This window comes from Notothenia coriiceps, unplaced genomic scaffold (genome assembly GCF_000735185.1).
Source record: "Notothenia coriiceps isolate Sejong01 unplaced genomic scaffold, NC01 NC01_scaffold00003306, whole genome shotgun sequence".
NCBI classification, from domain to species: domain Eukaryota; kingdom Metazoa; phylum Chordata; class Actinopteri; order Perciformes; family Nototheniidae; genus Notothenia; species Notothenia coriiceps.
The window spans coordinates 79,555-93,579 of NW_011336007.1; the positions used below are offsets into that span (position 1 = coordinate 79,555).

Below are 14,025 nucleotides of genomic sequence, written 5' to 3' on the forward strand. Positions count from 1 at the left end.
AGATATAATGTGTTTATTCAATACAAAATGTGCGTGTACATTCGTGAAGTGTGTGGTTGTTATGTTGATGTTTCTCAGATGTGTGTGAGCCCTCACACTGTATAACCCCTAACCCCCCCCCCTCGCACCCTCGTGCTGCATGGTACCCTGGCCGTACCCCATCCTTTACACTGCCCCTGCACCCTCACACTGTATGTGCACCCCCCCCTGCCTCCCTGAGCCCGGAGGATGTGTTGCACATGCGCGCTGCAGCTCGGACGGAGTGAAGCGCGCTAATGGCGGAGAATGTTCGGTCGCCGTTTGACTACCGGGAGCCGCCGACCCTGGACAGCGACGGGGACGGGAGCAAGCCTCCGCCGCAGGGGTGAGTGTGACGGGCCGCAGCCTCTGGTGTCGCGTCTTCACCGTGGGTTGGGGGGTCGTTAGCGAAATGCAGAAGACGCACGCGCTGCTCCGAGCGTGCACGGTTGTTTGGTTGACGTTAGGAGCCTTTCTTCGCATGCATGTTTTCAGTGGTACACCGGAGAAACGGGGGCCGGGGGTCGGGACTCTCTCCCGGTGAAGGTGCAGCTTCTCCTGCTGCAGCTCTTTGTCCGCAGCCGCTCAGTTAAAGCCCATCGCTAGCTGCCGAGCTAACAGCTAGCTGCGGTTAGCATCACTCTTAGCATGTAGCCAGCTGCAGGAACCAGCAAAACACAATCCACTAACCCGGTCTGTAGTCTGACCCAGAGTCTGCGACCCGGTCTGTTATCCGACCCATAGTCTGCGACCCGGTCTGTGATCTGACCCATAGTCCACTGACCCGGTTTGTGATTCGATCCAGAGTCTATGGTCTGACCCAGTGTCTAGATCTGGTCTGTGGTTTGACCCAGAGTCTGTGATCTGACCCGGTCTGAGAGCTGCTTTTCTTCTGTACTCTACGTCTATATGTGATGATGTAAATAATAGTGTAATCTGAGTGTTCCTTGTGTTTTTAAGAGGTTATAATGTGAAAGAGCAACCACAGCAGTAGAGAACAGATGTGATTGAAGCCACAGGTATTTCTCTCTGCTCCGCTGGATTTATTTCTTATTTTGTGTTTCTGTTTCAGGCGAGTGTGTGGGAGGAAGAGGAAGGGGACGCCGGTGAAGGTGTGTGACCGGGCATATGTGACAGAAGATGAGGAGGAGGAGAGCATGTCAGAGCACAGCTACAGCCCAGGTACATGCACTTTCATTTCTATTTACATATCTATACTTGTATATTTATATTCATACAGTGCACATAAATACACAGCCCGACCTCTGATCCATCTCTCTGTCCAGGTGAAGGTCAGTATCCAGAGGGGGCCGAGGACCGCCTCCCCACACCTGGCAGCCCGTACTACCTGCCAGACCCCGCCCAGCTCTGGTAAGCAGGTCCCCCCCCCAAAACTACTGTCTGATGGGTTTCATTATCTATGCTGCATGTTGTGTGATGTGACTTCCTGTCTGTAGTGTACCAGAGCTGGGGGAGGAAGGGGCGAGTGGCGTCCGGGGGCCGGTCCTTTTCCACCCCCCCCCAAACTGCCGCATCAGAGAGGTGCATTGTGGGACGCAGGTGAGGCTGGTTGTCATAGCAATCCGAGACATCGCCAAGGGAGAGGAGATCACAGTGGACTACAGCCTGACGGATTGGGGGGAGAACGCCATGGTGGGTCAGATTTATATATTTAAATATATTTATTGTGACAAAGGCCATTTATGTGTATAAATATATGCTACATAACTTGTATGCTGCTACAGCTACATTTTGACGTTTTTTTATTTTGAAATGCAGGAGGAAGAGGCGGGCCCTCACCCTCTGTCCCTCTCTGTCTCTGATTACCTCACCCCCTCGTGGTCCCTGTCCCCCTCCTCTTCCCCGCTCACCCACTCTGAGCCTAGCGACTCGGACCGCGAGGAGGACGAGGAGGAGGAAGACGACGACGATGACGACGACGACGAAGAGGAGGAAATGGAGGAGATGAGGGGCCGGATGCTCCGCCGCCGTAAGAAGCGAAAGCTCACCGCGGAGGTCACGACGACGAAGAAGAAGAGCGAGCCCCCCTGCTCCTCCTTCACCCACCCGCAGCCCGCCACCCCCCCTGCCAGACCCCAGACCCCGCACTGGCCCCCCACCACCGAACATCAACAACAACATCAACATTAACATCGGCAGTTCTTCTGGAGGGGGCGCGCAGTGAGCCGGCGGCCAGCACTGCCCGTACTGCGGCCGTCATTACCGCTCTCTGGGCGCACCATCGAGAAGCACCACCGTCGCAGCCGAGGTGCGCGCCGCCATGGAGTTGGCCACACCCCCACAGCGCTCCAACAGTGGGGCCCCCACATCCCTCCTCCGCCTTCCTCTCCTCACACTCCTTCGCTGCGTCCTCAGCCGCAGCCTCAAGCTCCCCCCACCCCCCTCTTCTCCAGGGAGAGGGACTCGCCGTCCGACCCGCTCCAACCCCGGCGGTGTCTCCTTCCTCCCTTCTCACGTCTCCCCGTCTCCTTCTCCGCCCGCTGCTGCCCAAGAAGCCGCCCAGCGCACCACGGTCCGGCACCAAGGCCCGCTGGCAGAACCACGAGTCCCAAGACCCCCATCACCTCCCCAGCCTGCTCAAGGAAGGGGGAGGAGGATGAAGAGGGAGAAGAATGAAGAGCAGCCGAAGGTGGAGGTGGAGAGCTCGAAGAGTCCCAGGAGCAAGCTGCTCCACGCTCCGACCCCTGAGCCCCAGACCGTAGACCCCGGAGGAGGACCTGGACCTGAGTGGGAGACCCGGCCGGAGGGGAAGAACGGAGCGCTCCTGAGGTGAGGGGGGTTCCTATGTTGATATGGTGTGCTGGGTGTGTTTCTGCTGCTGCTTTAATGCGTGATGTGTCTTCTCCAGCCCGCAGCAGACACCAAATGTTCCCCGCTGCTGGTCCTCCCTCCTCGCACCCTGGTTGTGTACCTCCGCCGGCCAGCAAGCACTCCTCCTTCCCCTCTTCCCTCTCCGCTCCCCCCACTCGGCGGAGGCCTGGCGCCTCCTCTGCCCTCCAGCCTGTCGCTGCTCATACCTCTAACAACCAGCCACCGCGAGTGTGAGGTGGCCAAGCTCACCGTGCAGGACTACTGCAGCCGCACCACCCCCGCCCGGCCCAAACCCCCCCTCTGGCATGGAGGCCTGCTGTCTCCCTTCGAGCGCTCGTGGCTGTGCCAGCTGCCGCGGGCGGGGGTCCTGGGGAAGCGCGGGCGCCTGCACCCGCTGATCCTGCCGCCCACTGCGAGTCCTGCCTGGACCTGCTGCTGGCAGACAGCCCGGGGGTGGGGGGGTGGACCCCGACAGGCCCCTATGTCTCTCGCCGCCCATACCCACTCCCACCGGGCCACCCCGCTGCGGGGCACGACCTGCTGAGGAACCTGGCCCGCGTCCAGCGGCCAAGAACCCCGGGGCGCTGACGGGGGGCGCTGGTGAGGCCGCAGGGTGGCCATCCTCACCCAGCTGTTGCTGTTGGAGGAGGGCGAGGGGGGGGGGCGTCAAGCGGCTGGAGGAGTTCCCTGGAGGGGAGTACCAGGTCACGACCAGAACTGCTCCACCTCCTCCAGGACCCCACCCTAATGGGCCGGGTGGGCCGGGTGGTGCTGTATGGAGAGAAGGAGGGGGTACCTGTTCCGCGCGGAATGAGCCTGCAGACATCCTGGCCTGGAGCTGGATGGTGAGGGTCCCCCCAGTCTCCCCCACCCGTCTTCCTCCACCTGTCTCCAGTCAATTTGTCTCCTCCCATCTGCCTCCATTCATCTGTCCTTCTCCACCCGTCTAATGTGTCTCTGGTCTCCTCCACATGTCTCCACCATCTGTCATGCTCCCACCTGTCCTATGTGTCTGTGTCTCCTCCACATGTCTCCGTCATTTGTCTCCTCCACCTGTCCCTCCCTCCATCTCTCTGCTCCACCTGTCTATGTGTCTGTGGTATCCTCCACATGTCCTCCGTCATTTGGTCTCCTCCCACCTGTTCCTCCATCTCTCTGCTCACCTGTCTCCTCATTATGTCTGCCTCCACCTTGTCCTGTCTCTGTCTCCTTACCTCTATCCATAATTTGTCTGCTCCACCCGTGGTCCTCCATGCTCTCTGCTCCACCTGTCCTCTGTGTCTCCGTCATCTGTCCTCCTCCACCTGTAAAGTCCCTCCTCCCTTCAGCTGTCCTCCGTTCTGTTTTTCTCTTGCAGTGATGTCAGGAAACTCTGCAGACTCAACTTCTGCCGATTCAAGGGTGGAAAGAGGAAAAGGAGGAGGTGAAGAAGAAGGTGGAGGTCGTGATGGTGAGAGGAAAGGACCGGTGTGACCCCGAAAAAGAAAGCACCACCCCCCTCCGTCAGCCCTCTATAGCCAGCAGCACAAGAAAAATGTACTCCACCGAAATCAGGTATGCTTGTGACTAGTTCTACAACCTGCTCTACCTGTTTCCTCTCACTCTGCTCTACCTGTTTCCCTCTCACTCTGCTCTACTGTTTCCATCTCACTCCTGCTCTACCTGTTTCTTCTCCAACTCTGCCTCTACCTTTTCCTCTCACATCTGCTCTAGCCTGTTTCTTCTCCACTCTGTGCTCTACCTGTTTCCCTCCTCCACTCTGCTCTACCCTGTTCTCTCACTCTGCCTCTACCTGTTTCCTCCTCACTCTGGCTCTACCTGTTTCCTGCTCACCTCTGCTCCTACCTCTTTTCTCTCCCCGACTCTGCTCCTAAAGCCTGTTTTGCCTCCTCCACGTCCTGATCGCACCTGTTTGCCTCTCACTCTGCTCTAACCCCTGTTTCCCTCTCCACTCCTGCTCTAGCCCGTGTTTGCCTCTCAGCTCTGCTCTAAACGCTGTTTCCCTCTCACGTTCTGATCCACCTGTTTCCTCCTGCACCATCTGCTCTATCCTGTTTTCCTCTCCACTCCTGATGCCACCGCCGTGTTTCGCTCCACTCTGCCTCTACCTGTTTGCTCTCACTCCCTTCTCTTACCTGTTTCCTTCACTCTATCACCTGTTTTGCCTCTCACGTCTGATCCACCTGTTCCTCTCAGCTGCCTGCTCGCAGCCTGTTTCCTCCCTCCAACTCTGAATCCACGCTGTTTCGCTCTCCACTCTGATCCACCTGTTTCCTCTCCCACGTCCTGATCTAGGGCTGGTTTCCTCCTCCCCGGTGCCCCACCTTCTCCCTCTGATCGCACCTTGTTTCCTCTCCAAACCTCTGTCCACCCTGTTTTCCTTCCTTCAGCTCTGATTCACCTTGTTCCTTCCCTCCACTCTGCTCTACCTGTTGCCTTCCTCCAGTTCTTGCCTCTACCTGTCTCTCACTCTGATCCACCTGATCCACTGTTTCCCTCTCACTATGATGCGCACACTGTTTGCCTCTCCACGTCTGTTCCATCCCTGTTTTCCTCTCCCGGTCACTCTCCACTCCTGATTTCCACTGTTTCCTCCCTCCCTCTGTTCGCAGGGCCCTGCTTGTTTGCCTCTCCGTCTGTCTAGCCCTCCCTCTGGCTCCACCTGTTTCCCCCTCGCCTCTGCTGCCCAGCCTGTTTCTCCGCTCATGCTCCCCCACGGCTGTTTCCCCTCCCTCCTGCTCACCCCTGTTTCCTCTGGCTGCTACCTTGCATCGCATGTCGCACGCTCTCACTANCTATGTGTGGAGCAGCAAGTTCAGCTGTCAGAACAAAGTGAAAAACAAACAATGGCATAAAATATTTTTAATATGTCGGGTAGTAATACATTTATATATTTTCTTCTCAGAGTGTACCAGAATGCGTAGTTTATGTTAGTATTTCTAAAAATCTCCTGGGGGAGAATCCCCCCAGATCCCCCTTCTGGGTTTGGGTTTTCAGCACGTGTGCCTTTTTATGTTAGTTCAGCTTTGATTCCATCATCTCATTAAACCTTTTTTTAAAGCATTCTTTAGTTCTGTGAAGGGATATAAGGGATATATGCACTGTACTTCACTTTAACTAATAATGGAGGCTGAAAAGCGTATATATTACAGCACGATTTTCTTTGTTGAATAGATTTGAGTGGTTCAAAAGTATGCTACGGTAGTAAACAGTTGCAGACCATTTACATGCACAACAATCTATATAACACACTACAGGAAAGTGAAAACCCAATAAGCATAATAGGGCCTCTTTAAGAATTATCACCAGGTGTCTGAATTGTGTCTTTTTAACTTAAATACAAACATATCGTAACATAAATTAGAACTTATACATTCACCAGAATGCTAGAATTAACTCTGTGAATGCTTAAAATGTAATTATTTATTATAAGGGATATCAGTCGGGAAAGGATAAAGGGAAAATCCCTTGATGAATCTGAATAAAGCCTTTTCTTCAGGGCCTTTAGCACGGTTTCCTCCCTGTTGGCACACTGAATAATAATGAGGAGATTATGAGGTCAGACTGCAGTGCTGTGTCATGTTGGGGGTGTTACAGTCTAGAAAGGCAGATCCACATGCAAACATCTGTCATGGGGATTACAACTGGTAACTTTTCTGAATCTTTAGTTCTCCTTCTGCAAGTGTTTGTGTGTCAGGAGGCTCATTCTTACTTTAAATGTGATCAGGTGAGGCCGTGAAAGATTGTTAAAAACATCTGTGGTATCAGTTGTAGTTTGTGTTAATGCTTCCATTATCAGATGACTTATGCGGCCATTTTTCCAGAAGTTAAAAGTAATACATATTTAATAGGAAAATGCAGAGAAACTTTTTTATTTTATGGTTATGGTATTTAAATGGAGAAAAGAAAATTAAGTACGCCTAGCATTATAGCCTTGTATATTGATTAATATATTTATTGAATTATGCAGGACTTTATGTTTAAATAATCAGTGCATGTTCTTACCTTAGCTCCATTTTGGCATCACAATACTGCCCTCACACACACATACACTTACACACACAATATTTTAAGCACCATTAACCTGTTTAACTACAGAGTTCACATTGTGGATACGATTCTTTGTGTGTGTGTTGATGCCATCGTATTCCTTCCACACAGCCTTTGCTATTCTAACAGCTCTAACAAAGGAGGTGGAATGCCATTTTTAAGAGACAAGAAACCTACAAAGCCTTCGAACACATAGCAGGCCATTGACCTTTCAAAACCTTTTCTTCTTAAGCGCACACAAAGAAAGAGTGATACAGAGAGAACATTTACATTTCTAATCTGCAGCCAGTGGAATACTTAAACAGACATTTACATTTTCTTTGCTTAAAGGTAGGGTAGGTAAGAATGGAATCTGCCCCTTCCTTCAGACTTCCTTACAGAGCCCCTCCTCCAACACACACAAACGCGCACATGACCAATGAGGGCACGAGATAAGTTTGTGCACAAGATGGAAGGCTGACAGGAAGGTAGGCCATCCAATTATTTTTAGCCCAGCGCCACGGCTTCCACAGATGAAATGTTTCATGTATTTATTGTCAAAGCATTTAATTTATTCATTGCTATTGGGATGTTAAGAGCATTCCATGGAGTATAACAAAAGTGTTTCTGAAGTGAATGACCTATTCCACCTTTAAGTACGTTATACCCTACACACCAGAGCAATAGACTCCATGCAGGAAATATATAAGAAGGCTTCTGGTTTTTGTTTCCACGATTCGTTCTTATTTTGTTATTCCCCATTGTCTTCTGGATTTGTCCAATATTTTGCTTGTTTTGCTTTTCTCTTGGGAACAGTCCACAAATGATGTGTCCAATGAAGGAAATACAAGTTGTACATTTGGGGAAAATAAACATTAAGACTATTATCTCTTGTAGAGTCATTCATTGACTTAAGAAATACCAATGGTCCATCGATCTCAATTAAGACTCAAAACCCTTGGAGGATGACATTGCGTGATATTAGCTTCCTTGTCGAATCTTGATATGGATTGTGCACCTGTATAAACGTTTAACAGTGGATTATCTTAAATGCCTGGTATCTGACTTGACAGACAAGGCCTGGATGGATGTGAGCCTTGTTCAAACAATCACTGAAGGGCTTCCAGGTCTTGTCAAGGAATCTATTTGTTTTCAGTTTGATATGCTTCCATTTAAATACTATGAGACATCTAGCTTAAAGACTTAAAAAGACTAGAATTTAGAAACGTAGAAAAGTCGATGCTGCAAATTGTGGGAGTCCATTTAGGACCGTTCAGACCAAAACATTTCCCAATTGTGTAAATATTTGACAAAAGAAAGCCGTTTCACTTGGTTTGGACAGAAACACAACATGTGACGTAGTTAGCAAACACTTTTAAACACATAATGAAGTTTTCAATTGTATTTGGTAACATGTTGATCAATTGAGTGATTGCATACCCTGAATAGAGCCTTGCACCAGGTACACCATGCCTCGCATACGTAGAAGAATAGTGGACTACAGTACGTTGAGGATATGGTTCCACTGGTTTTGGCAGACCTATGTCCTGCTTCCAAATGGGTTTCAGGTGGATTGTTGGGTTAGGGTTACGAGAATCAATGGAGCCATAAATTATAGAGGTGGAGCATTTCAAGGTTGGACATAAATAGAAGCTTTTTTAACAGTACCGCAATTTTACTGAACTTCTCCTTTTTCTTCTATTTTTTCTTCTTCTTCTCAACTTATATTTTAGGCAATGTTATCTTTGCTAATGATTAAAAAAAATGGCATCACACCTATCATTTTAAATCAAGTGGGATTCATCTTTCATTTCACGTTTTTAAGAAATTAAGGTTAATAAAAGTTGGTGCACCTAGAATGGATTTCTTTTTCCCCCTTAACATAGAATTAAGAGAACATCTAAGATACATTTAAGACATAAGACTTAATGTTTAATCTTCTTATAATTGTGAATCTTCATCTGAATTCCGTTGCGAATCATTGCCCCTATAAATAACATCAAACTCTTAAACATCATATCCTTTCTAAGACATATTTCAACTCATTAGCTGCCTTTACCAAATTGAATAATATTGTTTAAGTAGCAAAAGCACTTACAGCATATTCAAAACGTACTTACCCTTTTTGATTGTAATGCTCAGCACTTGTAGGGAACTGAACATTACTCACTCCCACTGCTTTCCTTCCCCCAATGCACACAGTCTCATCTTCTTCGATTGAATCCGCTTCATGAATATTAATTGACAACATTTAACACTCTAATGTTCTTGTTTATACTGAAGTAAAAAGAAAATACAAACTCCCTGCATTCAAATTAAGGAGAGGAAGTCCAGCGATGTTACATTAGTGAATTAACACACATACACACACAAGTGGAAAGCGTTACAGCTAACATATACAGTATCTACATGCTCATTATGGTTCGTGCCATGCATCACAGAGCAGAGCACTTTCTCACAGTATTATTAGACTAATGTGATCATAAGCCATCCAGTTGTGTTCGTCTTTAAGTGCATTTATATGCAAATAAAGAGAGATATAAGTCAAGAATAAGAAGAAAACAATTATAATAGATGGATAGCACATTGCTTACATTTTCATCACAGATATATTACATATGTTTTAGTTTTTAATTGTAATATTGTATTTTCCTCTATTTTATATTTTTTTTAATTATGATATTTTATTTGTATCATTTGATTGTATTTTCCCTTTATTACTGTATATGTTAATATTTTTAAGTATTTATTCTATAGTATTATTATATATTTCTCCTATTCCATATGTATATATCTTAGTACACATTGTTTTATCGTATATTTTCCTTTAATAGTATTTTTATATTTTGTATTCATATTTCTTGTACATATTTTTATAGTGTTTTTTCGTATCATATTATGTCATATTTTTCTCCTATCTTACATCTCAGTTATTTTATGATTTGCTGCTTCTTTCTCTAACATTTCCTTATATGTACAAATGTACTTGGCAATAAACCAGATACTAATTCCCATCATATTTAAAATGCAATGCCTGTGAAGACCAAGGATCCATCACCTTGAAAGGCATGTCCTTAATAATAATAATAATAATAATCACTTGAATTTATATAGCGCCTTTCATAACCTCAAGGTCGCTTAAAGCCTTCACCTGCAACCGTTCACTTGTCAGTCGGTGGAGTTATTACTGCATCGGTTTCCAGCGCTCCATAACAACATGAGGGCATGAGGAGGCAGGGAGCCAGAAATAGGAGGGAAAGGCTGACAGATGAGTACAATCAGACACAGAAGGGAGGGAGTGGCGCAGAAAGGCGGGAGCAGCTCGCGTGAGTCTTTGGAAGGAGAAATCAGAAATCCAAGAAAATCAGCTGAAGGGAGAGATCCCTCCCTCTGAGTCAGATCTGAAAGCAGAGAGAGGAATCAACAGGGGCAAAGCCTCTTTTAGATCCAGAGCGGTGGAGCCAGACCGGAAAACAACAGGCTGACACAAACCGTGAAACAAATCGAGGATTATCACTCTGTAGGTTGTTTGACCAGGCTGGTTTCCACGGTGACAACATGGGTGCAGTTGTTGGCACTTTGACCATGCAAACCAAGCAGAGGAGACCGTCCAGAGGTACGTAAACAATACCCAGGAAAAGATGGAAAGAAGGCAAAAGAGCAACAGAAAGTGTGACTAACCTGAGAGTGTGTGGGGGAAATGACAGAGGGAATTTAGACCAACTGTAATTCATACTATGTGTTCATTTACATGTTCTTCATGTTGCACATTTAGCATAAACAATAACTTGTGTTTGCCATATTTTTGTGGAGAGAGTAGAAATTAATGAAGAACGAAAACAGCCAAAAAATAGACCTGCTTATGCATTTGCAAATGGTAATTGCATGTAACCAATTAAATGTGCTGAATATGTAAAGTACACTATTTGAATTAATGCATTTTTTTTATATTCCAGAGTTTGGAAAAAATTAAATAAGAATAACTATGTTAGAAGAAATAAGGAGTATTTTCTCAAGGAAGTAGCAGAAGAATTGTGAGGGATACGCAGTGAGAGCAGTTTGCTATAAAGCCGCGGTGTGAGGAGAGATTAGAGTTTCAACAAGATAGTTACATGTCCTTGAAAAATAACTAGAGAGCAGAATCCCTGCCCCTGACTCTGACTGCGTGTGTTTGATGCGGATGTGAGTGAAAGAGAGAGGGGGAGTGTTCAGAAGGGAGCGTGTGAATTAACAGGCGGCTCACATATCATACCTCTTCCTGGCCTTATGCTTGAGATGCTCGTTGTCATGGAGACTGGGTTGTAGGGGCATAGAGGAGAGTGTGAATGATACTCGAGCCAAGATCAGTGATGAATTCATAGCAGTGTGAAACAGATAAAATACCCGAAGCTGTAAACAGAGCAATTCATCTCTGACAGCAGGCGGAACGTGCTGTTTGTTTTTAAATGTATATAATAGTTATTCGTACTTGTTTTAATAAAAGCTGTTGAACAAAATGGCGAGAAAAAAAGCCCTGAGGTCATCCTGTTTTTTTCTCACTCCATTAGAGAGTGTGTTGCGTAGCCAGCTGTGTAGAAGTATATGAGATCAGACTAGAAAAGATAACAATTTATTGATCCTGCATGAGGGGAAATAAGTATCACAGAAACAGGGAGAGGTACGTCTACACATAAAAATAAGTCTGAGTCAGAAAGCTAAGTATGCAATACGAAACTGTAGAGAGCCAAAGTCTTTTTCAAACACGCAGGTATTTCTGTCTTCAGTATTTGCTGTTTATGTCACTGACCAACTGGACTTTATTCTACAATATACTGTATGACACCAGTATGATGGAAACAACTGTGGAAGTCTGTTTTTTCTGGAATCACAACACAAACAAAAATAACTTCATAGACCAAGTATTGGTAGCAACAGCTGCTGTTGTTCAATAACATGAATGTAATAAAAAATATAATGCAAACAATAAAAAGGTTAATTTCTCAATGTTTATACTTTATGTATAGTCAATGTGTAATGGGCTACAAAATAAGCAAGCTACTAACAGCAGTGCAAGAATATATAAAATTAGCAAACTGCCGATATTCTGAGAGCCGATAAAATTAACATTGCTATTTTATCATTTTCACCTTTGCAATTGTCCTATAGTTAAGCTGTCTTTGTGAGTGTTCATCTAATGAGGGGCTGGATGGTACGTGTTCATTTGTTTTTTGGATAGAAACCAAAGTGGCAGGAAAGAGAAAATTACTTCCACCTTCTTATAAAACTAGCTAACTAGTTTAGGAGTCAAAAAGCAGAGCCATTAAGTCTCTGAATACATGTTGGGGTCAAAAACATACACATTGCAACTTTAATGCCTTGACACAAAAAGTTGGAGGAAAGGATTAAAACCACTCGCGTATGTATGGTTAATATATACAGCTACCAGCCAGCATCAATATTCAATTAGCTTAGCTTAGCTAAAAGTCAGAAAGCAGGGGGAAATGGCTTTGTCCACAAGAAAAATTACCCTTGGCAGTATCTCTTAATCTCACTTAATATAATTGTATCTTGTTTGTTTCATTTGTATGAAGTGCAAAAGTGATACATTGCGGTTTTATGTGCCTGACAAATTCTTGGCTAGGTGAAGCAACTTCCTGTAGTTTTGTCGTCACTGTGAGATTTCAGGGACTCCAAGAAAGAAAAGGGTTTTACAAACAAAATGTACCATCTTAATAAGTTAGCTTTAAAGCTGCTGGCAGGTGGACTTTGGACAGAGCCAAGTTAGCTATTTCCCCACTGTTTACAATCTGGTCCGCTAAGCTAAGCTAACCAGCATGTGGCTGGAGCATTATAATTACCGTTACAGACATTGTACACACATCATTACACTATTTTCTCATCTTAGTTTCAGCTATAAAGCAAATATGTATGTCTTAAAATGTCAAACTATTTGTAAAAGGCCAGGTGACAACTTCATACAGTTAGGGAATGCTTCCAGGCCTTTTCAATGTAACCTAAGAAAACACAACGGATCCAACCTGTTGTCTACAATCAAAGCTAGACTTGTAGCACCTTCACAACCTGTCACTCAGATCAGTGGTGTGTGTAAACACTACTGTCCTAAAGCAGCTGCAGCAGCTGGCATTAACAGTATGACAGCGCTGCAGCTTGTCTATAAAGTCACCATCTGGCACAAACCTATTATTATCTCCATCACTTCATTTTGTAACACTTTATTCCCAGTGCATGCTAATGAATGTTTATGTGCAGAGCAGCTGCTGCGCCATTTACATCAAGACCACTGCCTTCATTGCTACAGTACAAGCATCATCACTAGAGTGTCTGCAACATTTATCTGCATGAATCTTGTAAGAGTATATCACTTAGTTATATATAGCATTATGTGTGTGGTAATGTGATCATTCTTTCCTCCTTTGGGATATCTATAAGTGCTACTAAACCCCAAAGCAGTAGCAGTTACTAGTTAACGGAAGTAGTACTTTTAGCTTCTGCCACTATGGGTCCATGTGGTTTAAATGTCATCCTCAGTGTGTGATGTGTCCGGCGTAGCGATATACTGCACATGTGTAGAACCTGTAATCCAAGCAGATACTACATAACTATTTTGTATCCATTTAGGAGTAAATCTCTTAACAGATATGTTCTGCACATAAATGCAAATATTTCTAGGCAATGGACAAGATGTTGGTATCTGCTTTCTGTTTGTACTCCGAGTATGATTGACCTATCGTGTTTTGAGTGGGTTTTAGTTGTGTGCAGAAAAACAATTCATGTGGAGAGCCTGAATGCTATCTCGGAAACCCTTGCTAAAGTCTGAGGCTGATAAAGCTACTTAACTGAAAAATAAACTGTTAACCGTGTGTATTATCAGTTTGTGTGAAACAATCCGTAGGTAGACGCATCTCTCAACTATATTCTCGCATCTGTAGTTATTTGTACTGTACGCAATAATACCTGTGGATATTTGTTATCCTGGCAACACAGCAACATCTGAAATATTGGCCCTTTCCCCCAGAAGTTTATTTTCATCAGACCAACAGTTCATTTCCCCCTTAATTTACCAGTTACTCCACAATTCAAGTCAATTTCCTTTTTCTCATCCTGTTTTAGAGATCAGTGACTTAATGTTGGACTGCCAAGGCACAC

General features: G+C 45.6%; 3 protein-coding genes across 3 annotated transcripts in view; 2 read left to right on the top strand and 1 right to left on the bottom strand.

The window, feature by feature from the left end:
- Window positions 1–237: 237 nt before the first annotated feature.
- On the top strand, window positions 238–2,227 carry LOC104941270 (nucleophosmin-like). The gene is made up of 5 exons (XM_010766352.1): window positions 238–364; window positions 1,091–1,200; window positions 1,305–1,389; window positions 1,476–1,671; window positions 1,798–2,227. The coding sequence occupies exons 1-5, from the start codon at window positions 276–278 to the stop codon at window positions 2,167–2,169; spliced, it is 852 nt and encodes a 283-aa protein (XP_010764654.1). The 5' UTR covers window positions 238–275; the 3' UTR covers window positions 2,170–2,227.
- A 2,914-nt stretch (window positions 2,228–5,141) lies between these two features.
- Window positions 5,142–5,627, bottom strand: LOC104941283 (octapeptide-repeat protein T2-like). The gene has a single exon (XM_010766365.1). The coding sequence runs from the start codon at window positions 5,625–5,627 to the stop codon at window positions 5,142–5,144; it is 486 nt and encodes a 161-aa protein (XP_010764667.1).
- A 4,503-nt stretch (window positions 5,628–10,130) lies between these two features.
- kcnip1b (Kv channel interacting protein 1 b) overlaps window positions 10,131–14,025 on the top strand; it is an 18,091-nt gene continuing 14,196 nt past the window's right edge. The window contains exon 1 of the mRNA XM_010766351.1: window positions 10,131–10,495. Coding sequence (XP_010764653.1) covers window positions 10,438–10,495 — 58 coding nt within the window. The 5' untranslated portion in view covers window positions 10,131–10,437. The remainder of the gene's footprint in view (window positions 10,496–14,025) is intronic.